The sequence below is a fragment of the Peromyscus californicus genome, unplaced genomic scaffold (genome assembly GCF_007827085.1).
Source record: "Peromyscus californicus insignis strain IS unplaced genomic scaffold, ASM782708v3 Scaffold_11__1_contigs__length_118956290, whole genome shotgun sequence".
NCBI classification, from domain to species: domain Eukaryota; kingdom Metazoa; phylum Chordata; class Mammalia; order Rodentia; family Cricetidae; genus Peromyscus; species Peromyscus californicus.
The window spans coordinates 14,417,386-14,439,933 of NW_026294402.1; the positions used below are offsets into that span (position 1 = coordinate 14,417,386).

The 22,548-nt window shown below is 40.6% G+C and overlaps 2 protein-coding genes across 6 annotated transcripts in view; one reads left to right on the top strand and one right to left on the bottom strand.

Moving 5' to 3' along the window:
- The first annotated feature begins 50 nt into the window (after nt 1-50).
- On the top strand, nt 51-11,310 carry Mbd3l1 (methyl-CpG binding domain protein 3 like 1). Of its 5 annotated transcripts, none has more exons than XM_052753160.1 (4): nt 51-225; nt 2,692-4,845; nt 5,555-5,601; nt 9,271-11,310. In XM_052753160.1, the coding sequence occupies exon 4, from the start codon at nt 9,289-9,291 to the stop codon at nt 9,856-9,858; it is 570 nt and encodes a 189-aa protein (XP_052609120.1). In that variant the 5' UTR covers nt 51-225; nt 2,692-4,845; nt 5,555-5,601; nt 9,271-9,288; the 3' UTR covers nt 9,859-11,310. The 5 variants fall into 5 exon arrangements, with proteins under 5 accessions (XP_052609120.1, XP_052609136.1, XP_052609126.1 ...); XM_052753176.1 differs by lacking the exon at nt 51-225 and having other exon boundaries at nt 264-3,264; nt 4,782-4,845; XM_052753166.1 differs by lacking the exon at nt 51-225 and having other exon boundaries at nt 264-3,011; nt 4,782-4,845.
- A 10,095-nt stretch (nt 11,311-21,405) lies between these two features.
- The window catches only part of Muc16 (mucin 16, cell surface associated), a 188,228-nt gene continuing 187,085 nt past the window's right edge, over nt 21,406-22,548 (bottom strand). Inside the window, exon 89 of the mRNA XM_052726120.1 lies at nt 21,406-21,504. Within this exon, the coding sequence (XP_052582080.1) occupies nt 21,406-21,504 (99 nt within the window). The remainder of the gene's footprint in view (nt 21,505-22,548) is intronic.

The window sequence follows — 22,548 nt, forward strand, 5'->3', positions numbered from 1 at the left end:
ACTTCCGCCCAAAAGTTAGTCGGGGTTTCAGGGCGGGGTTAGGAGGCGGATTTGGCATCCGTGGACCCCTGTAGATTGTAACTGTTCTTTCTAGTTTGCTTATTGACTCTGTACACAACTGGACTTCGGGATAGACCAGCCAAGGAGAGCAGGGGCGGTTCCGGCGTCGGGGGACTGTTGGAGGAACAGAACCTGGGCACGGGAAGAGCTAAGCTTGGCCGGCGGGTTAGATGATAACGGGATGGGGGTGGGAGGATAGTCGGAGGGAGTGGCTGCGGTGGGGATTAGTTCCGGGAGCAGGATGATAGGCACAGACAAAGCCTGGAGGGAGTGAACTGACTGTGGGTGGAGATTAGTTTTAGGGGTGGCCAATGGTAGTGTAGGGTGTGAGATAGGCTTGCTGTGTCCCAAGGAACAGGGAATGGAATTGCAGGGATGGGAATATGGACGGGCATTGGTAGTGTGGGGTGTGTGAGTCCTGTGGTCCTAGGGAATGTAAGATCATCCCCAGGGGTGCTACTGCAGGTGACCCGCCTTGGACCATGTAACAACACGGTCCGTGAATGAAGCCGTGTAAGGAGAATTCTGATTGCTTGTGAAAAAACTCCAAGAGAACAGGACAAGAGTCCTTTGACCTCAGCCCTCCAAGTACAAAATTGTTCTCGAAATGTGCTTTCATGCCCCTCCCAGATTTAATAAATAGGAGTGGGTTTACTTCAGATTATTTTACTATTCAGATGATGTTTCCAAGCTCGGGTTGTCCTCATGACTGTATGCAGCAGTGGTTCTTAACCGGGGGTTTGAAGGACCCTTTCACATGGATTGCCTAAAACCATTGGAAGACACAGATATTTACAGTACGATTCATAACAGTAGCGAAATTACATGAAGTAGCAAGGAAAATGATTTTATGATTGGGGGTCACTACAACGTGAGGAACTGTATTAAAGGATTGCATTAGGAAGGTTGAGAACTACTGGTATACAGCCTAAATGCATGTGAACATGCTTTGTCCTTGTGACTGTATAAAGCTTGAATTCATATGAACTTTGCTCATATGATCCTGCTTAACCCTCAGAATACCCTATAAATTGTTTGATGCCCTGAATAAAGTTGGCTATTGCATGAGACTTCAGTCTGCCTCATTTTTAGGCTCCATCCTCCCAGCCTCATACGGCCACCAAGAGTGGTAACAGATCACTCAACAGTAACCTTTCTTCAGTCTATTCTCCATGATTATACAGCCTACTAGAAGTACATTGTACACATTTCTCTGCAATTTGCTTCTTGAAGGCCAACATTATTTATATTAATTTTTTGACAATTTTACACATATCTATATAATGAATTGTGGTAAAATAATTGCAGGTATGAGCAGAAAACTTCAGCATGAACACTGGGTAGGGATAACAAAAATTATTCACCGTATGACTCTAATTGCTGGGGCTTTCTGGGATGAAGGAGAAGGGTTATTGTATTTAGAGCAAGTGATTGTTGTAGTTCTAATGTTTTGAAGAAATCCCATGGTGACTACACTATTTTCCATTCTCAGAAACAGTGTATAAAATTTTCTTTACTCTGTATCCTTAACAATATGTATTTTTTTCTTTTCTTGATGAAAGACATACTAACTCCTGCTATACTATTGGGTATTTACTATAAAGAATCAGTCAGTGTTCTAGTTTGCTTTCAACTGCTGTGATAGAACATTCTGACAAGAAAGCCACTCGAGGAAGAAAGGATTTATTTAGCTTACACATCCTGATCTCAGTCCATCACTGAGAGAAGTCTGGGCAGGAATAAAACAGGAGATATGGAGGAACACTGTCTTTGTCCCTTAGGTAGCTCACACTTTCATACAACCTAAGAGTTCCTGTCCAGGGTGGCACTGCCCACAGTGGTATGGGTTCTCCCACGTCAATCACAAGTATTAAAGTGCCCCACAGCCTTGTCTCCATGCCAATCTGATGGAGACATTTTCTCAGGTGAGGTTTTATCTTCACAGATGGCTCTAGCTTGTGCCAATTTGACAAAAACTACACAAGCTTGCTACATATTATATACCTACATACTCATGTTTGTTACCTCATTCTTCACAGTAGCTATGGTACAACCAGCCTGTGTACCCATTAGCAGAGGAATGGATAAAATGTGGTAAATAGATACAGTGGGACTCTATCCAGCCATAAAGAATATGTCATTTGCAGAAAAGAATGGACAAGGGTCACTATACTAAATAATCATAGTGAATGAAATGAAATAAACTAGTCTCCAAAGAAAAATATTACATGTTTTCTGTCATACATGGAATCTGGGGGAAAAATATAGTAGGGAATATCATAAACCCACTCCTTTGTGCAATTAACATGTTAATTTAAAAGAACATTTTATTTATTGTGTGTGTCTGCATGCAGACATCAAAGGACATTCCTCAGGAGTCAGTTCTCTCCTTCTACCATATGGGTCCTAGGCATAGAATTTATGTTGTCAGGCTTGGAATCAAGCACCCTGACCCACTGAGCTATCTTTCAGGCCCAATATATACTAATTTGATAATATAGGCTTTTTATGCAAGACACAAATCCTAGGCTGTGTTGGGAGTCATTGCCTTAACCTTGTTGCATACAGATGTTTGACATTCTGTGTTCCCTTGGCTGAAGTGGATTTATCTTGAATTTAATCTATTCTCAGGAATGAAAACAAGGACCACAATGTTGAGTGTGAGCAGCAGGGCTGACTGGAGCCAGGATGTCAACTTCAGTTCCCAGGCACAGATGGAGTTCTGTTCCTGGTTCCATGTCTGCTGCAATCATCTGTGTGCTGTGGGATGTTCTGCAAGTGACCAGCAGCTCTCAGTGGACACTATGCAGGGCCCAGAGTGGGCAATGAGTCGCCAGCACTCTCAGCCTGTAGAGTGTAAAATTATGTGTGGCTGGAATAGGAACCAGCCTTAAAAAGCAAAGGAATTCTGACATATAGTACAACATGATTGAAAATATTTGTTGATCAAGGTATGCCAGTCATAACAGATAAATGCTCTCTGTTTCTACATACAGCTATCCCTAGTGTAGTCAAATTTATAGAAGTAGAAAATAGAACAGTAGATGCCCTGGCCTGGGAAGAGGGATAAAGAGTTAGTGGGTAGCAGGAAAAGAATTTCTGTTTCCGAAGTGACAGTTCTTGAGATGAACGGTGGCGATGGCTGCACAACAGTATGAAGGTCATCAATACCACCGGGCCAGGCACTGAAGAATGGGTCAGAAGGTCTGTTTTATGCTTTGTATATGATACTTTTTAAAGCAAAAGATTATGATCGGTAGCTACCCTGAGATTGTTTTCTTTCTCTGTTCATCTGAATGTCCTTCCTCTTCCTCTACCTCTTCCTTCTTTACCTGCTCCTCTTCCTCCTCAGTCTCCATCTTCTTTCCTCCCTTTCCGTTTACATTTCGGTTTTCATTTCTTCCTCTGTTATTTATTTCTCAATGACTGTCTATTCTCTCTTTGTCTCTCTTTCTTCCCTTGGCATTTGTTTCTCTCATCTGTTTTCTATCTCACACCTCCCCCCCCCCAATTATACTGCCATATTATTTCCTTTCTGTTAGAAAATCCCAGTTTCTGTCCTTGTTTCTGTACCCTGTATCCTTTGTGCCACCAGAGAGAGAATTATCTTCAAAGCTGGTGGGCCATATAAGCTATAGGAATTAAGGCAAGGACTAGGATTTCATGACAGAGAATACATCAAGACATCACATTCCACTTCACAAATATATTTAATTCTCAAAAATTTAAAAAGACATAAAAATGATAAAATTTATCAACAACCTGAAGCATTATATAGACACAAAAGTTATTATATACTATGCCCCCAAATTAATATTTTTATGTAAGTTAAATTTGTTTTTAGTTAATATAACAAGTTTTATATTATTTATAGAATAATTTATTAGTTACATTTGCATAACTAGGATTAAAATATCATAGAAATGATTTAAGGCAGGGAAAGTTTACTTAGCTACAGTTTCACAATGTTACCATCTATCCTGGTAGGATTCTTGGCTTTGGGATTGGGAGACAGCAGTTGTATGCATGTGGGCAGACTAGGAAGCAGAGACAGGTGATCTGGAACCAGAGGTGGTTACAATGTTCACATTGCCTATTCCTAGTGATTTCCTTCTGCTATCAAGGACCCTCTTGCTAAAGGCTCTATGCCTTCCAAATACTGCCATAAGCTGGGGACTGAGAATTCAAAACATAAGCCTGTGGGGGACAGTTCGGATTCAAGCCATAGCAGGAACCATGTGACCCTTGATGTTTTGATATGTGTGTGCATTGTAAAATGTTGAAATCTGGTTAAATATACTAATCTTAAAGACATTATTTGTTTATCCTGAAAATATAAAGACCTATCAAATTTTTTATTCATAGCCATTATTGTTTCTATAGTTATTTACATTTTTTTAAAAAAATACATTCTAGAAATTGTTTGTTAGTAGCACATATCAATGTATGAATTGTATCAGAAGTAATGCTGTGTATTCATGATATTTATAATTATGCTACATGTGATAATTCATTTGAGAGGCTGAGGCTGAGACAGGAGGATTGTGAGTTTCAGGCCAGCCTGGGCTATACAGCAATTTGAAGGCTAACAAGGATTATGTGGAGCCAGAACCTGTCTCCAAAAAAAAAAAAAAAAAAAAAAAAAAATGCTCCCTACCTAGAGATTGTGTGAAAAGTTCCTTTTGGATCTAATAACAAAGGGTCATTGTGACTTTTTCAAGGGAAGGAGCCACAGAATGATGACAACATACAAAGGTTCCAAATAGTCTGAGGAGCTGCTTGGAGGTAAGATGCTCCAGAAAAACATCATATAGATGTCCCTTTTTGAGCAGTTTGTGCTAAGAGGAAGGGGCAGAAAAGGTTAGGCAAGGAGTTTCTATGTAGTTCAGAGAAACGTAAACATGGCTTTATGCCGAAGGAAGGGTTCCCTAGAAAAAGAGTTGTTGAAGATTGAGGGACTTCTTAGTGGGCATGAGGTTACAAAATAGGAAGAGGGGGAAAATCTCAGATTGGGAGATAAAGGAAATATCACATAATTGGAAGAAATTTACAAAGAGTCTAACATATGTCTAAGTATGTCAACTAGACCCCTAAAACTTCAGGCTAGTTTACAGTTTCTCCATGAAGTACTGGGAAAGTTTTAAGGGAACATGAGTGTGTCAGAGTATGAGCATTTTACTCCTCTGCTTTTGGCTGTGGATGTAAATATCTGCCTTGACTTCCTTGCAGTGATGGACTATAATATAATGGAATTATAAGCCATTCATTGTTTTTGCCAGAGTATTTTATCACAGCAACAAAAAGTGGAACTAAAAGTGGAAATGACAAAAAATAAAAATAAAGTATCAGGTTTAAGGGAAATTCAGTGACTGATAGACTAACACATAAAAGGAGAGATCAATGCCCAGGCTTTAGGACTTCCCCCATGTTAGTGTTAAATATTTTGTATTTATAGTTGCACCAAAATAGTATGTTGTGTTTTTTCTTCCCACAGGTATCATAAGGCTGGCAGTCTTCCAAACTTGAAGTTTTACAAGGCAGGTAAGGTAAATGGAAAAGAATTTTTCAGTAATACCAATGGAATTATTGAGCTCATAGACTGTGGAATTGAGTACTAATGTGGGATCAGGAGGAAGGAGCTTGGATAATGGGTACCAAAGTTACACTGAAAGAATCAGTTCTTATATTCTATAACAGCATGTGACTGTAGTTCACAATATTTCATACATATTATAAAGAACTAGGAAAGATAAATTTGAAGCTTCCCAACACAAGGAAATGGTAAATGCTAAGATGGTTAAAATGCTAATTATCTTGATTTAATCATAATACCGTGTGTGTGTGTGTGTGTGTGTGTGTGTGTGTGTGTGTGTGTGTGTGTGTGTGTGTGTATCACATGATCATACTCTTCTGTAAATGCTTGTACTTGTATGTTAACCTAAAAGAAGAACAATTTCCACAGAAGTCAAATTGTAGAATCTGCCCAGATGCCCATCATCTTATGAATGGATGAAGAAAATGTAGCATATATAGACAAAAGAAATTTTTATTTTTGAGACAGGCTTTTATGTAGCCCAGACTGGTCTCAAACTCATTTTGTAGCTGAGGATGCCTTTAAATTTTTTAATCTTCCTTCCTCCATATCCCACGTGCTATCATTACCAACCTACATCACCACACTCAGTTTTATGGAGATCAAACATCGGGTCTTGTGCATGCTAGGCAAGCATTCTATCAACTGAGCTCTAGAGTCAGTCAGTGGACTGTTACTGAACCATAAAGTAGAATGAAATTCTGCCATTTTCAGGACAGTGGATAGAACTAGAGACCATCATATTGAGTGAAAGAAGTCAGACTTGGAAAGATAAATACCAGACTGGGGAGATGGCTCAGTGGATCAAACACTTCTATGCAATTATGAAGATTGGAGTTTGAATCCCAAGAACCTACATTAAAGCCAGCCAATATTTAGGAATATATGTATATATGGGTAGCACGTAACAACAATTAATGAAAAAAAGGGGTCATGTCTGATAATATTTTGTTTGTATTCATTAATAATAAACAATAAAAAGTAAAATTTGCCTGAAGGTCAGAAGACAAAGCCAGCCACTAGATTAAACATAGAGTCCAGGCAGTGGTGGCACACACCTTTAATCTTAGCACTCAGAAGGCAGAGATCTATCTGTATCTCTGTAAGTTCAAAAGAGAAACAGGACCAGGCAATGGTGGCACACACCTTTAATCCCAGTACTTGGGAGTCATATGCCTTTAATCCTAGTATTAGGAAGGTTGAGACAGGAAGTGATATGGCTGGGCAGAGAAAGGAATGTAAGGCAAGAGGAGACTAGAGTTTGGCATTCAGTCTGAGAATTTGTGGAGATAGGCTCTCGCCTCCCTTTCGGCCCCAGGATTTGGTGGTGATGAGAAGTTTCTCTAGTGGCTTGTTACTTTGTTCCTCTGGTCTTTCAGCATTTACCCCAGTATCTGGCTCTGGGTTTTTATTATAAGACCAATTAGGATTTGTGCAACAGTCATGAATTTAAAAGAGCGAAAGGAGGGGCAAAAGGGGGCTTAGTGGGAGGAAAGGGAAGAGAGAAATAGTGTAATATAATCTCAAAAATAAAATACGTTGAAAAACAAATACAAAACAAGCAAGCAAGTGTGGTGGCCACATGTAATCCCAGTACCAAGGAGGCAGAAATAATGGATCTCAGGGGCAAGCTGGCTATCTAGACCACCCAGAATTGGTGAACTCTAGGTTCAATGAGAGACCCTGCCTCAATGAATAAAGTAGAAGTCTATTGAAGATGGTCTCTGGCATCAACTTCAGGCCTCCACAGGCGCACATGCATATGTGCACACATATGCAAAGACATAAGCACATGCACATTCTACACATACACACCCGAAAGAAAAGACAAATACCATATTTCCTCTCGTGTGAAAACTCTGTATTTAAAGCAGTTTTAACGTTTGTGGTTTTTTTTTGTTTTGTTTTTTTTTTTGAGTGTAGGGGGTGTATAGATATGTTTGCCATGACAAGCATGTGGAGGTCAGAGGACAGCTCGTGGGAGGCCATGCTCAGATTATCAGGTTCAGCAGCAGGGGCCCTTACCTTCAGAGCCACTTCAACATGGGAAGTGTGTTTTAAATAAAAAAGAATATAACATGAAAAAGGAAAACATGAGACATGTAGAAGGGAAATGGGGAAAGGAGGAGGGAGAGGAGGCACAATAAAGAACAATTAGTTGTGACTGATCAAAGTACGTATTTGTGAATATGGAAATGCCACGGTGAAGCCCCTTTGTGTAATACCTATTAATAAACATTAGTAAATGAAAAAGGGAGGCAAGTATTCTAGAGTAAACTTTTGTTCTTGAGAAATATTCATGTGCCATGTACTGTGACATAAAATCTAGCAAAAAACACTAGAAATCAAAATCTGGTGGTGAGCGAATACATTTCCTTCCTTCCTTCCTTCCTTCCTTCCTTCCTTCCTTCCTTCCTTCCTTCCTTTCTTCCTTCCTTCCTTCCTTTCTTCCTTCCTCCTTCCCTCCCTTCTTTCCTCCCTTCCTCCTTCCCTCCCTCCCTCCACCCTTGCTTGCTTCCCTCCCTCCTTCCCTACTTCCTACCTCCCTTCCTTCCTTTCTTCCTTTCTCATTCCCTCCCTCCCTCTCCTTCCCTTCCTTCCTTCTTTCCTCTTTTCCTTCTTTCCTTCTTCCATCCCTCTTTCTTTTCTTTCTGCTCTGCTGTGAATAGGTTTTCTAAACTATTTTGAACATGACCTTTTGGGTTGATTAATATGTCTCAGGTCTTGTGGTGATTTTTCAAGAATGATATTGTTGGTAGTTTTGCTATTAATTTTTTAAAATACATATTTATTCTTTGAAAGTTTCATACATGTATGAAATGTATTGATCATATCATCTTTTATTTCACGCCCCCCCCAGCTTCACCCAATACCCTCACCACTTCTCCCTTCCAACTCCATGCCCTTCTTTTTAAATCTACTGAAAGTTATTAGTGCTTCCAGTATGTGCATGGATGTAGGGCCATCCACTGAAGCAACCCATCAGAGGCCACATCCCTGAAGAAAACTTACTGTTCCTCCCTCAGCAGCCATCAACTGCCATGAGCTTCTCCCACATCTGTGCTGGAATGTTTGCTGACCTGATCTTGTACAGGTTTTGTGCGAGTAATTAGAGTTATTGTGAGTTCCTGATTGCAATGGCCCTGTTGTGTTCAGAAAATGCTGTTTCTGTAGCTCTTTCCCAACCTCTGGCTCTTACAATCTAATTTCACTGTTGATTTAAATGTTAAAGGAGCTATGAAAATCAAGTGGTTCATAACATATTCATTGTCAAATAACATAGAAGAATGGCAAAATTAGAGACTTGGAGGAAGACAGGACTGTGTATCATGACAGGGGATCTGAGGTCTCAAGCTCTTGGCAGTGGATCCAGAGAGAATAAAAATACACTCAAGCAGGGACAGAGTTTTGCCAAATGGTTGGAGAATTTTGACTTAGAGCTTTCTGCGCTCAGCTTAGATCTGCTTAATGATGTCCCTGAATACAGGTCAAATCTATCACCAGAGGGATAGAGGGAAGGTAGAAAGTAAAAGCAGCATTGTTAATTGGTATCACATGGATAATACAAGAAGGCAGCCTTCATCACATTATTCCAATTTTATCTTTTATGCTAATAGGATTAAGAAAGGAGTCAGATGGGCAAGACTTCACAGAGGAAGCAATGTGACTGTGAGAACCTATCAAAGCCAAAGCCTTGTTTAAACACCTCAATCCCCTTGAGAATGTCTAGTTATACATTCAAGAGGCCAGTCACTAGAATCACATCCCATCCTGGCAATGAGGTAAGATATCATCATTGGGAGGAGAGCCTGGACAAGCCCCAACAAGCCTGCTGGCAGAAGAGACTGCAAGGACTCCAGGCCTACAGCAGTGCAGGAGAACTTTTGACCACTTCAGATCTAGCCAAAGCTTTGCAAGACCTTACACCCAGAGGCACAGATGTATCTGTTACAGAGACTCAAGCCAACAGCATTGGCTCTAGGCCCATGACCACCCATGAGTCATCTTTACATTTGGCAGAGATGATTCCAGAAACAAGTATCCCACAGATCCTTTGCAATCAAATTCTCGTCACCGAAGAAGATATTAGCAAGCAGGAAAAGAAAGTGAAAATAGCAAGAGAAAGACTGGCAGTTGCATTGATTGAACACAGGCTAGCAAATGAGGCAGAGAAAGTGAGGGGGTCAAGGAGGGCAAACTTATAAACAGGGAAGGGAAGCTGGGGAGAAGATACTGCAGATGAAATGCAGAATTGTTTTAACACTTCTCTGCGGTGTCTTTTGTTGTTTTTTTTGAGACCTTGAAACTTTAAACTTGACAATCTTTATTAAAATTCTTCATGCAATGCAAAAAAATAAATACAAATGATAATTTCTTTCTTTCTCTTACTCTACCCACCTCTTTCTCTATGTTGAAGATCAAACTGAACTTCCCACTCATACCAGGTAAATGCTCTACCATAGAACCATATCATCCTGCCAGTAATTTTTATTTTTTAAAATTATTTTAGGGGCTGGAGAGATGACTCTGTGATTAGGAGCACTTGCTGCTTTCCAGAGGACCCAAGTTTAATTCCCAGTATCTACATAGCAGTTTACAACAAGGGGATTGAATACTGTCTTCTGGTCCCCAAAGACACTAGGTACATACACATGATACATAGGCATACATGGAGGCATAAACATAACAAATTACTTTTAATTATGTGTGTCTGTGTATTGCTATGTGCACATGAGAACAGGGCATGAAGAGGCTGTAAGAGGGCATTGTATTCCCTGGAGTTGTAGTTATAGGCAGTTGGGAGCCATCATATGCTGGTATTGGGAACCAAACTTGGACCCTCTGGGAGAGTGCTCTCAAGTATTGAACCATCTTTTAGCCCCAGTAAATTATTTTAGAGATGAGAAATTGAGTTTGAGATGAGAAAAGATTTTTTCTTTTGCTTTTTATAGTCCTATATTCATTCACTGTTTTATTTTGTTTTTGTATATGAGTGTTTTACCTGCATGTATGTCTATGAACAGTGTGTGGGGTTGGTGGCCGTGGAAGCCAAAGAGGGTATTAGATCTCCTGGAACTGGAGTTATAGACAGTTGGAAGTTGTCATTCAGGTTTTGGGAACCAAACCCAGGTCCTCTGGAAGAGCACCAAGTACTTCTTAAATTCCAACCCATCATTTTCCAGTTACTTCACATTCTTTTTTTTTTTTTTTTTTTTTTTGGTTTTTCGAGACAGGGTTTCTCTGTGTCATTTTGGTGCCTGTCCTGAATTTACCTCACATTCTTATATTTTACCTACAATGTTTTAAAAACTATTGTGGCTTCTGATAGTCTTAGAAGGCACAATCTCACAGCAAACTCCCTGTTTTCATTTTGTTTTGTTTTGTTTGTTTGTTTGTTTCGGCTTTATAATCTTTCTGCCCCTTCTTAGCAATGATCCCTAACCCTTAATTTCAGGAGTTGTGTTGTATGTGTATCCCTTGGGACTGGACTCCACAACTCTCTGTCTTGATTGGTTGTGGTTTTCTGTAATGGTGTCTGACTGTTGTAAAAAGAGGTTTCCTTGATGCAGGTGAGGATGATACTTACCTGTGTAAAGATATATAATACAGTGTTTTGATATGCATATATAATAAAATGATTTTTACAGATTAACAGCTATCATGTGTAACTTTTCTAATCACTAGTGAAATATTTGTCAAAAGCAATTTAGGGTAGCCAAATGAATGGAAACACATGAACTATGAACCAATGGCTGAGGGGTCTCCACTGGATCAGGCCCTCCGAATGGGTGAGACAGTTGATTGGCTTGATCTGTTTGGGAGGCATCCAGGCAGTGGGACCGGGTCCTGTGCTCATTGCATGAGTTGGCTGTTTGAAACCTGGGGCCTATGCAGGATTGTTTGGCTCGGCCTGGGAGGAGGGGACTAGACCTACCTGGACTGAGTCTACCAGGTTGACCTCAGTCTGTGGGGAAGGCTTTGCCCTGGAGGAGATGGGAATGGAGGGGGGCTGGGGGGAACGTGAGGGGGACGGGAGGGGGGAGAACAAGGGAATCCGTGGCTGATATGTAGAACTGAATTGTATTGCAAAAAAAAAAAAAAAAAGCAATTTAGGGAAAGAGTTTCTTTTGCTTCACAGTTGAGGTGGTGTGATACCTCAGTAAACCCCCCCCCTCCCATCCCCTACAGACAAAGAGAAGCTTAAACCAGGATTCCTAAGTGTAGATAAGAACTTAGACCGCTTTTTCCCAGGTTGCTGTATCTGCTACAGGGACTTTGAAAAACACAGAGTCAGGATATTCAACCAAAAGACTAAAAAAGGGAGGCAGGTTGAAATGAATTCTATGGTCTGTGCCTTTAAGAACTAGCCTCACAAAGAAAGGGGAGCGCTCCTTCCAACCTCCCTGCTGTGTGTGAGTGATTTGGAACCAGCCTCCCTGCTGAGGCTTGTAAACTTAGAATACACCTCGCTTTTGCATTCTGTACCTAAAGTCTCCAGTGGCGGCTTTGGGGATGCGATCTGGGCATAACACAGGCCAGTTTGGGCTATAGAGATCCTGTCTCAAACCCAAATGAGATGGAAATATGGTGGCATATGCCTTTAATCTCAGCACTGGAGATAAAAGACCCAGACACAGTTCCCCCAGAAACCCAAAAGAGCTGAGGAAAGAGATATCTTAAAAATGAGTCAGTTCCCCCTTCCTGGAGAGGGTAAAGACAGGTGTTTTCAAAAGAAAGTTAGGATGTCTGGAGGTAACTGATTAACTACGAGATGCCCCTCTCCAGAGATAACATGACCAGACCCCGGAGATGAGTTGTAAAACTCCTGACAGGGCAAACAGAAAAGGTAAAATAAGACAAAGTCCAGGCCTGGGAAAGACTGGACCAATCAAGGATGGACCCGTACTAACCCCCTCCCCTCTAAGAAATTTTGTGGGTTTTGCCTATAAAAACTATCTTCCCCAAGAAAGAGCAACTCCTCCCTGCCTCACTGTGCTGAGGCCAGTGAGTGCTTGAGATGAGTTCCCTGTCGTGACTTGTAACAGATAAACCTTGCTTTTGCATTCTGGTATGCTCATCCTTGGTGGTCTCTCTGGGGGTTACGATCTGGGCACAGCAGTGGAAGTCAGAAGACTTGGCAGCAGGAATATGAGGCAACTGCTCACACTGTATCTGCAGTTAGAAAACAGCAAGACGGTGTTGAAGTTCTACTCACCCCCACCATTCGTTTCTTCTTATTCAGTCTGAGACCTCATTGATGAAGCCATTGGATGGTACCACTTATGTTTTTTTAGTTTTATTTAAAAAACCTTTTTATTCATTTTATGTGGATGTAATTCTAAACGGTCTTATTAAATAAGAAACACAGAGCCAGATAAAGAGTTAAAAGCCCAAGAGGTCAGAGCACTAGCGAATAGCCTTTAGCTTACCAGTTGCTGCTGTCCTTCCCCTGAGAGAGAGAGACCTTCTCCTGTGTGACCTGTCTTTTAATTGCCTTTCTGCTCTGCCTTCTCATTGGTTCTAAACCCAACCACATGACTTCCTTGTCACTGCCTGCCTATACAGACCTCCAGGTCTTTGTGGTTGGTACTGGGATTAAAGGCTTGTGTGTTCATGCTGGCTGTGTCCTTGAACACTCAGAGACTTTGCCTGCCATGTGATCAGATTAAGGGTATGTGCTACCACTGCCAGACTTCTGCTAAATGGCTTGCTATTAGCTCTGACCCCCAGGCAACTTTATTTATTAACATACAAATAAAGTCACATTTCGGCACAAATAAAATATCACCATAATTTTACATACCAATCACAGATCCCCCTCTCATCCCTCCTCCCACTCCCCCCACTGCCACCTAACCCCCCTCCCACACCCCTCATCCCCTCCTCCAAAAGGATAAGTTCTCTCATGGAGGTACAGCAAAGCATGGTACATTCAGTTGAGGCAACACCAAACCCCTTCTCCCTGCATCAAGGGTGAGCAAGGTGTCTGACCATAGGTAATAGGATCTAGAAAACCAGCTCATGCACCAGAGATAGATCCTGATCACACTGCCATGGCTCATCAAACAGACCCAGCTATACAACTGTCTCCTGTATGCAGAGGGTCTAGTATGGTCCCATGCAGTTTCCACAGTTGTCAGTCTAAAGTTCATGGGTTTCTATGTGTGGTGGTATTGTATTCCCCAAAATATTGTGCACCCTAATAAATTTATCTGGGGTCAAAGAACAGACAACCACTAGATACAGAGGCTAGAAAATGGTGGCACTCACACCTTTAATCCTAGCATTCCAGAGACAGAAACCCATCTAGGATCTCTGTGAGTTCAAGGCCACATTGGAAACAGCCAGACATGGTGACTCACGCCTTTAATCCCAGGGAGTGGTGGTAGAAAGCAGAAAGGTATATAAGGCATGAGGACCAGAAACTAGAAGCATTTGGCTGGTTAAGCATTTGACTGGTTAAGCTTTCAGGCTTTCGAGCAGCAAAGTTCAGCTGAGATTCATTCTGGATGAGGACTCAGAGGCATCCAGTGTGAGGAAAACAAGATCACCTGAGAAGTTGGCCAGGTGAGGTTAGCTGTGGCTTGTTCTAGTTCTCTGATCTTCCAGTTCACCCCAATACCTGGCTCAGGTTTGATTTAATTAATAAGAGCTTTTAAGATTCCTGCTACACCTATGAGTTTGGTTCTACTTATGTTTAGGGTGGATCTTCTTTCCTCAATTAAACTCTGAAAATACCCTCACAGACATACCCAGAACTGTGTCTTCTAGGTAACTCTAGAACCAGTCCAGTTGACAATGCTGATGAATACCTCACGCTATTTCACATAGTTACAATCTTATGGGTAGTACAAAACCTGAAATCTGGCTTACTCAGTTTCCATTATATAGCATGGTTTTACTGACGGGAATTCTACACTGCACATTAGAGCTCTGGACACGGTTTTTCTACCTAACTTCAGTTTTGCGCTCTCTAATCTCCATCTGTCCATGCTCACTCCTGCCCATAGTCACAATCATTCTCTTACCTATTTTCATATGTCTGTCTTTCTAAAGACTCTGCATAGCTATACCATGAAGTCAACCACCCCACTCTGTGTGTGTGTGTGTGTGTGTGTGTGTGTGTTAAATGTGTGCCACAGAACATGTTAGAGGACAAACTCTGGTGTTGATCCTCACCTCTCTCCTTAACTGAGACAGTATCTCAAGCCCATGAACTTCCATGGATTCTTTTGTCCCTGTCCTGCTGCCTCACAGGAGTGCTGGGATTTCATATACATGCTACTGTGTCCAGATTATGGAATTCAAACTCTGTGTCTGTCCAGCAGACACCAGCAAGCATTTACCCACTAGGCTGTGCCCCAGCTTGCATATTTCTTTTTATGTCAAACTTATTTTGCTTAAAATCAACAGGAGTTGCCTATGTTGTGCAATTAGCCAGACCTGCTGACATAGGCTTTTGTGGTTGATATATTGTACACCCTAATAAACTTATCTGGGGGTAGAGAACAGAACAGCCACTATATTAAACATAGAGGTCAGGCAGTGGTAACACACACCTTTAATCCTAGCATTCTGGAGGCAGAGATCCATCCTGATCTCTGAGTTCAAAGCCACACTGGAAACAGAGCCAGGCATGGTGGCACACACCTTTAATCTCAGCACTTGAGATCTTATGTCTTGCTTGGGAAAGACACATGCCTTTAATCCCAGGAAGTGATGGCAGGAAGCAGAAAAGTATGTAAGGCGTGAGGACCAGGAACTAGAGGCTTTTAAGCTTTTAGGTTTTCAGCAGCAGTTCAGCTGAGATCCATTCAGGTGAGGACTCAGAAGCTTTCAGTCTGAGGATTTGTGGAAACAGGATCGGATTAAGAGTTGTGAAGGTAAGGTTGACTATGGCTTGTTCTGCTTCTCTGATCTTTCAGATTACACCCCAATATCTGCCTCCATGTTTTTTATTAATAAGACCCGCTAATGATTCATGCTACAGGGGCGGGCATGCTGGGTCAGCAGGTAAAAGCTCTTGCTGCCAAGCTTGAAATCGTGAGTTGATTCCTGGATTCACAAGCAATTCTCTGACCACCACATGGGTGCTTGGCGCCACATGCATGTGCATGCACACACACAAATAAATGTAATGAAAATTAACTAGAAAACAGACATAAAACTTAAAATGTTACTTAGATATGTACTGAAACATTGCATAAATCCAATACATTCTGACTAGGCAACCTTAGCCTGTTATCTCTTTATTATATCTATATATAGTCCATATCTATATCTATATGCATACATACATACATACATACATATGGAAGGTAGAGAAAGGGGATTCCTTAGGATGGGTTACAGGCTGTGGTCCAGTTAACACAACAATGGCAGTCTACCAATGGAAAGTCCGAACCCAGTACTTGTTCAATCCACAAGGCTGGATGTCTCAGCTGGTCTTCAGTATATACCAGAATCCTGAAGAAATAAACCCTAATGCCAGTGAAGGAATGGACTGATAGTGAAAGCGAGATCAAGCAAAGAGAGAGCAAGCTTCCTTCTAACAAATTCTTTCCATAGGCTGCCAGAAGAAGGTGTGGCCCACATTAAAGGTTGGTTTTACCAGTTCAAATGATCTGGATTAAAGGTTTATCTTCCCACCTCAAAGATACAGTATAGAAGTGGGTTTTCCCACTTCAAATGACTTCCCTCACAGATGTGCCCCACCATTTGGGTTTTAGTTAATTCCATATGTAATCAAGTTGACAAACAAGAATAACCTTCACAATCTGTAAGGACAAGGCACTACATAATTCTGTGGCACTCCCTGTAGTCTGTGCTTGCAACTCTGGCCCCCACATACACACCTATCCCACAAAGACTCTGTTGAGTTCATTTTCTGTTGGCTATCTACTGCTGGGCATACAACCTACCCTTAAAAGTAGTTTGTTTTCCCAGTGAGACTCCCATGGAGAAAACTAAATTTTCATTTGCAAGTGGTTATCACCTAGCGATTGCTTTTAAGTTAAGGATGGGGATATGTAACCATTTCTCCTTTCAACTCTAGGACCTTATCTAGTACAGACCTGTTCAGGCCCTGTACATGCTGCTTCAGGCTCTGTGAGTTTGCACATATGTTGACTATGTTGATTTGAAGGGCCTTCTTTTCTTGGTGTCCTCCATCTTCCCAGGCTCTTACACTCTTTCCACATCTTCTTCTGCGGAGCTCCCTGAGCCCTGAGGGGAGGGATTTGGTGGAGATATCTTTTTTAGGGCTGAGTGTTGGGAGACATCCTTGCTCTCTGCATAATGTCTGGCTATGGGTCACTGTATTTGTTCCCAGCTGCTGTGGGAGGATGTTTCTCTGATGAAAGCTGAGCAAGGCACTAGCCTATGACTATAGCTGCATTTAATGCTATTTATTTTTTTATGTAGAACAATAGTGTCCTAGTCAGTGTTCTATTGCTGTGAAGAGACCCTATGACCATGGCAACTCTTATAGAAGAAAGCCTTTAACTGGGACTTGCTTACAGTTTCAGAGATTTAGTCCATTACCTTTATGGCAGGGAGCATGGTGGAATGCAAGTAGACATTGTAGTTGAGAGTTCAACATTTGTAATCTGTAGGCAGCAGGAAGAGAGAGAACCACACCTACTCCTAAAAGGTCACACCTCCTAATTCGTCTCAAAGAACACCACTCCCAAATGACCAAACATGCAAATATATGAGCCTATGGGGTCATTCCTATTCAAACCACCATAAATAGTATTTGGTTTAACCCTAAGTCCCTGAACTATCTAGTCTCAGGTTCTTGGTCACCCAAGCAGTGTCAGACATAGGTTCTGTCTTGTGGAGTGGACCTTTAGTCAACTCAGACATTGGTTGGTAACTTCCACAAGCTTTGTGCCACCATTGCAGTAGTTGTCTTGCAGGCAGGACACCACTGTGCCCTTGCCATCAGTTTGTGGAGGGCAACCTGCAGTCTTGGCAACAGCCTGGCTTGTTGATGCCTTTAAAAAAGTAACAGGACATACTGTTTATATCTGTCCTAGGAATAAAGCATTTTAAAACTTCCTCTTCTGTGTATTGTATTTACAATTTGGTATTCATATGGAATTGTAGTTAGCATGTATTTGAATGTTAATTTAGATTAATATTAATTAATATTAATTTAGATTAATACATTTCTCAGTACTGATTTTTTTCATTCCAGTGGTTTTCTGTTTTTTCATTACTTTTTCTTCTTGGTATATATTCTCTCAGTTAAGACTTATGGAAGATTAGCTTAGAATTGGTCTGTGTACTAAGATTCATTTTTCTCTCTCTTTTTTTTTCCCTCTCCTTTCCTCTTTCCTTCTCTGGAGGGTCTTATTGTTTAGCCCAGGCTGCCCTAGAGCATACACGCCTCCTGCCTCAGTGTCCTGCATGGTGGGATTATAGGTGTGTGCTGCTATTCTAGGCTGCCTCTTTTTCTCTCTATATAGTTTGTCTAGATCAATAACTTGAGTTTAAGTAATTCTTTTCCTTCCTGCTCTAGATAGCTTATGTTTTTGAGTCTCTATCCCTTCAGCTATAACATGTAAATAAAACCCTCAAGGATGGTGTCTTTGTCCATGTCCATGTCCATGGGATGGTGTTATAACACAAAGCCACAGACCACTCAGTTGATAATTTATTCTCTCACGATTTTGAAGGTTGGGAATTCTAAGATCCAGGTGGTGGTATCTGAAGTGTAGCTTCTTGCTTCATCCTCCTCTGGCAGAAGGTGCAGGAACAAAAGAGGGAAAATGCTAAGCCCCTTTTTGGAATCAAAGGAGGCAGAAAAACCCATGCCCACAAGACCTTTGTCAATATCAGCTTGATTCCATTCGTGAGACAGGGAGAGCCCACATGACCAGAACACTTATTATCCTCAACTTTTAAAATTGTTGCCTTGGTGCTCTGTGAGTTTTTCTGGCAAAACCTGAACAAACACTCATCCCTGAGAGACCAAAGAAACAAAACCATCTAAGTCTAGTTGGTGAACCATGGGAGTTGCTTACAGGTAAAGGCAGCTGCATCACAGAAATGCCTACTCTAGGACGGGGGACTATTTAAGACAGCTGTAGCCTTGAAGCTCCTTTCAGAATCTGAAGGCAGCTACATTGGGTATTCTTCTGTGGCCAGCAATTGTTTACTGTGTTTTATCCTTGGAGATGGGCCCCGTGAATCTTTTAACTTTCTATCTCAGTCATCAACTTTCTTTTTCAAAATAAAGATTTATTTTTATGTATGTATGTATGTATGTGTGTGTGTGTGTGTGTATGTGTGTGTTTGTATGTGTGCATATGTATGTGCAAGCAGGTGCTTTCAAAGGTCAGAAGAGAGTGACGAATTATAGGTGGTTGTGAGCTGCCTTCTATGGATACTGGAAAGAGAACAAAAGAGCAGTATATGATCTTAACTGCTGGGCCATCTTTCCAGCACTTTTTTTTTCTTTTGGCTAGGTCTTCCATTTTATTTTATTTATTTTTTATTTTTTTTGAATGCCTAATGCTGTTTATTGAAGGAGGGAGGAGGTCTTAAATATAGGCTTATAGCACAATGGGAGAACCCCAGAGGGCAGAAGTTTGCTACCAATGTTTTATAATCTTGCATCTAAGCTGTTAGCACCCATTATTCAGGATACACAGACAAGGAACGTCCCTTAAGCATTCAGGAGGGTGGAACCCGGCAGAGAATTAGCATAGGGAGGATATCAAGGTCAAGGTCAGCAAGCAAGGCAACAGCTACCCAAAATGGGGGCCAAGGCCCTACAGGTCCCCCCTTTTATTAGAAAATGAGCTTCTGACTTAGGTTGCGTGGGACGTCAGCAGATCACCTTACCTGTCCTGGAGACACCTGCCCAGGCCACACTGGTGCTCTGTCTTAGGTTGGTGAGTGCCCCCAGGCATTACCCATCTCTGAATACTCATTATCATACAGGCTCAATCCAGCACTTTAAGGATTAGGAAGCTCCCTCAACCTACAGGTAATGTTTAAGTTAGAGAAACTAACTACAAAACACTTGAGGATTGCATTTCTAACATATGGATTTTGGAGGGCACACTTAGCACACTTAGACCACAGCAGTTATATAATAAAGATAACATACTGAGTTTGTTATCTGTTGTACTTAATGTGTTAAATCTTGTCACCCACTGTGATGTTATTTTCACAACAAAAATATCACATCTATAACCATGCTCCAATAAGATTAAATTATGCTTGTTTGGGAAGTTATTAATTAATACATAACTGTAATAAGTATATTATAGCAGTTATCAATAAGAATTTTAACTATCATATTCTTGAGTGTATTCTCAAAGAATGACTGCTTAAGTAGACTGAGGGTACAAGACTCACATCAAAGGAAGTTTACAATGCCATCATTTTGATTCATAGCCATTGGTTATCATCGCTTATGATTTTCAAAATGTGTGGAGGTCAGGTTAAGGGTGTATACTACTCTTCCTGATGACCCAAATTCAATCTCTAGCATCCATATCTGGTAGCACACAACACATTGTAACTCACTTCTAGGGAATCCAACACACTTTTCTGGCCTCAGTAGGCACCTGCATTTAAGTGGCATAACATAACAGATAAACAGATATATACACAAATTATTCACACACACACACACACACACACACACACACACACACACACACACACACACACATATATATATATATATAATGTAGCTTTTAAAAAGTATATAGAGATCATGCAATGTATTCCAGGAAATTCAAAGCAAGACAGCTGTGAGGCTAGTCTACACTGTTTACTTGTGTTCAGACCACAAGAAGATGGAAGAAAATGTAAATGACTACTTTTCCTATTGTCTTTCTCCATGTTTTATTGATTTTTACATTTAAAAATTACTTTCAGAAAATCGTTACATTATTCATGGAATCAGACTTCTATATGCCTTAGAACCCCAAGTTCTGAGTCTAATTCTGGAGTCATTTCTGACCTGCTCACTCATTCCTTCACCTACTTCTTATCTTGGATGATCCATAAGGGGAGAGGGTAATGACCCAAGAGAATCTGGGTGGAAATTCTGCAGAAGATGAGCACAGAGAATCTAAGTTGAAGAGAACCTTGGACTTCATGGAGTAGAGGAATTGGAGATACACTTATTAGTGCAATGGCTGACATGCAGTGAGTGACAAGGAGAGTACACACCACACTGAAGGGGTATATTCATTTTATACCATGAGAATTTCTATACTGATGTGGTTTGAATGTAGATTGCTCCTTATAGTCTCACATATGAAATGGAGCCTTGCTGGAAGAGGTCCATAGGGTGCTGGGCTTTGAGATGTTATAGCCTGGCCCCACTTCCTGTTTTCTGTTTCTTAACTGCTTGTGTAATATGACCAGCTTGGTGCCTGCACCAGTCACCAAGCTTTCCCCGCTATAATGGACTGTGTCCCCCTGGAACTGTAAGCCAAACTAAACCCTTCTTTACATTGCTGTTGTCAGATATTTTGTTTTAGCAGCAAGAAAAGTAATTAATACAAGTAGTTTCACAAATTCTGCTGTGCCTGAAGAAAGACATACTATGAGGCCATAGACCATAACTAACAATCTCCATGAAGTCTTAACAAAAGAGGAATATTTCTCACTTAGTTCCCAGGGACCTCCTCAGTGACAAAGTCAAGAAAGTCACAGGTGCTGAGTCTGATCAATGTGGTTTATTTATTCTTTGGATCCTGCTAGGGAAAAGGTAGGTGGAGTCATGGGAACTTCCTCAGGTCTAGGTGAGGCAGGTAATAACCTAGGCGGTGACGTTGAACCTGGTAGTCTCCCTCCTTTTTTCTTCTGCACACAGTCACCTGTGAGGGTCAGGAGAAGCCATAAAAATGAATTAGCTATCCATCCAGGTAGGGGAGATAGAAGGAATGAAAACATGGGCAAAGCTAGAGACTTGATCTTTCTTATATCTCTCTTCTTCCTTTCTCTGTTTGGGTTTCTCCCTTAAAATGCTTTCTCTCTCTCTCTAGTCTCAACTATTACTTCACCCATATATCTATTATTTCTATTTCTGAATTAATTTATTAATATTAATTAAACATTTAGCTATCAATCATGTATAAACTTCTCTGTCATACATCAATAATCTAGTCTCTGCTTGTGTCATCAGTTGCCTCTGAATTATGTATCATCTTGCAATCATTTATGATTCTATCATCTATCTATCATGTATTAATGATAGATAGATGTATTATCTGTTATCTATATAGCTACTATCAACCATCTGCATATCCTTCTGTCAATTAGGTTCTGTCAACCATCTATCCATCATATATCTCTCTATATATTTCTAACTATCAAGCACTTATCTACTTATTTATAATTTTCTCCTAATATTCTTGTCTCATTCTCATCCCAATTTCTGTGCTTCCTCCCCACTGTCATTTTTCTAGCTTAAAGGACAAATAACTGACATGCAGTAAAGTCAACACATTTAAAGTGAATGATTTAGTGAAGAACAGTAGTATATCTACTCACAGCAATTAGGAAGTTGTTAATTTAATACTAACCTGGGCTATATAGTGAAATTCTGTTTCAAAAAGAAATAATTTATTTATAAGTTTTTATTATAACCCTTTAAACTATCATGTAGAAAGGGGATGAAAAACACCCATTTATCATCTCTATGTTATGCTTCATCATAATTCTTTCTTTCCTGACATTTGCAAACATAATGTTTCAAGAAATCTCAGGGATAATTTCTGTCTCTACAGATCAACCATTCATTATTTTTTATTACTGAATAGCATTCAATTGTTGAGATATACTTCTTGATGGAAACTTTTTGTTTTGTTTTCAGGTTGAGTTCATTTTTGTCTGTCTATCTTTTCTTTCTTTCTTTCTTT

Coding starts and splice junctions, on each gene's coding strand:
- Mbd3l1 (XM_052753160.1), top strand. CDS start 9,289: ATGGGCAAGACTTCACAGAGGAAGCAATGTGACTGTGAGAACCTATCA.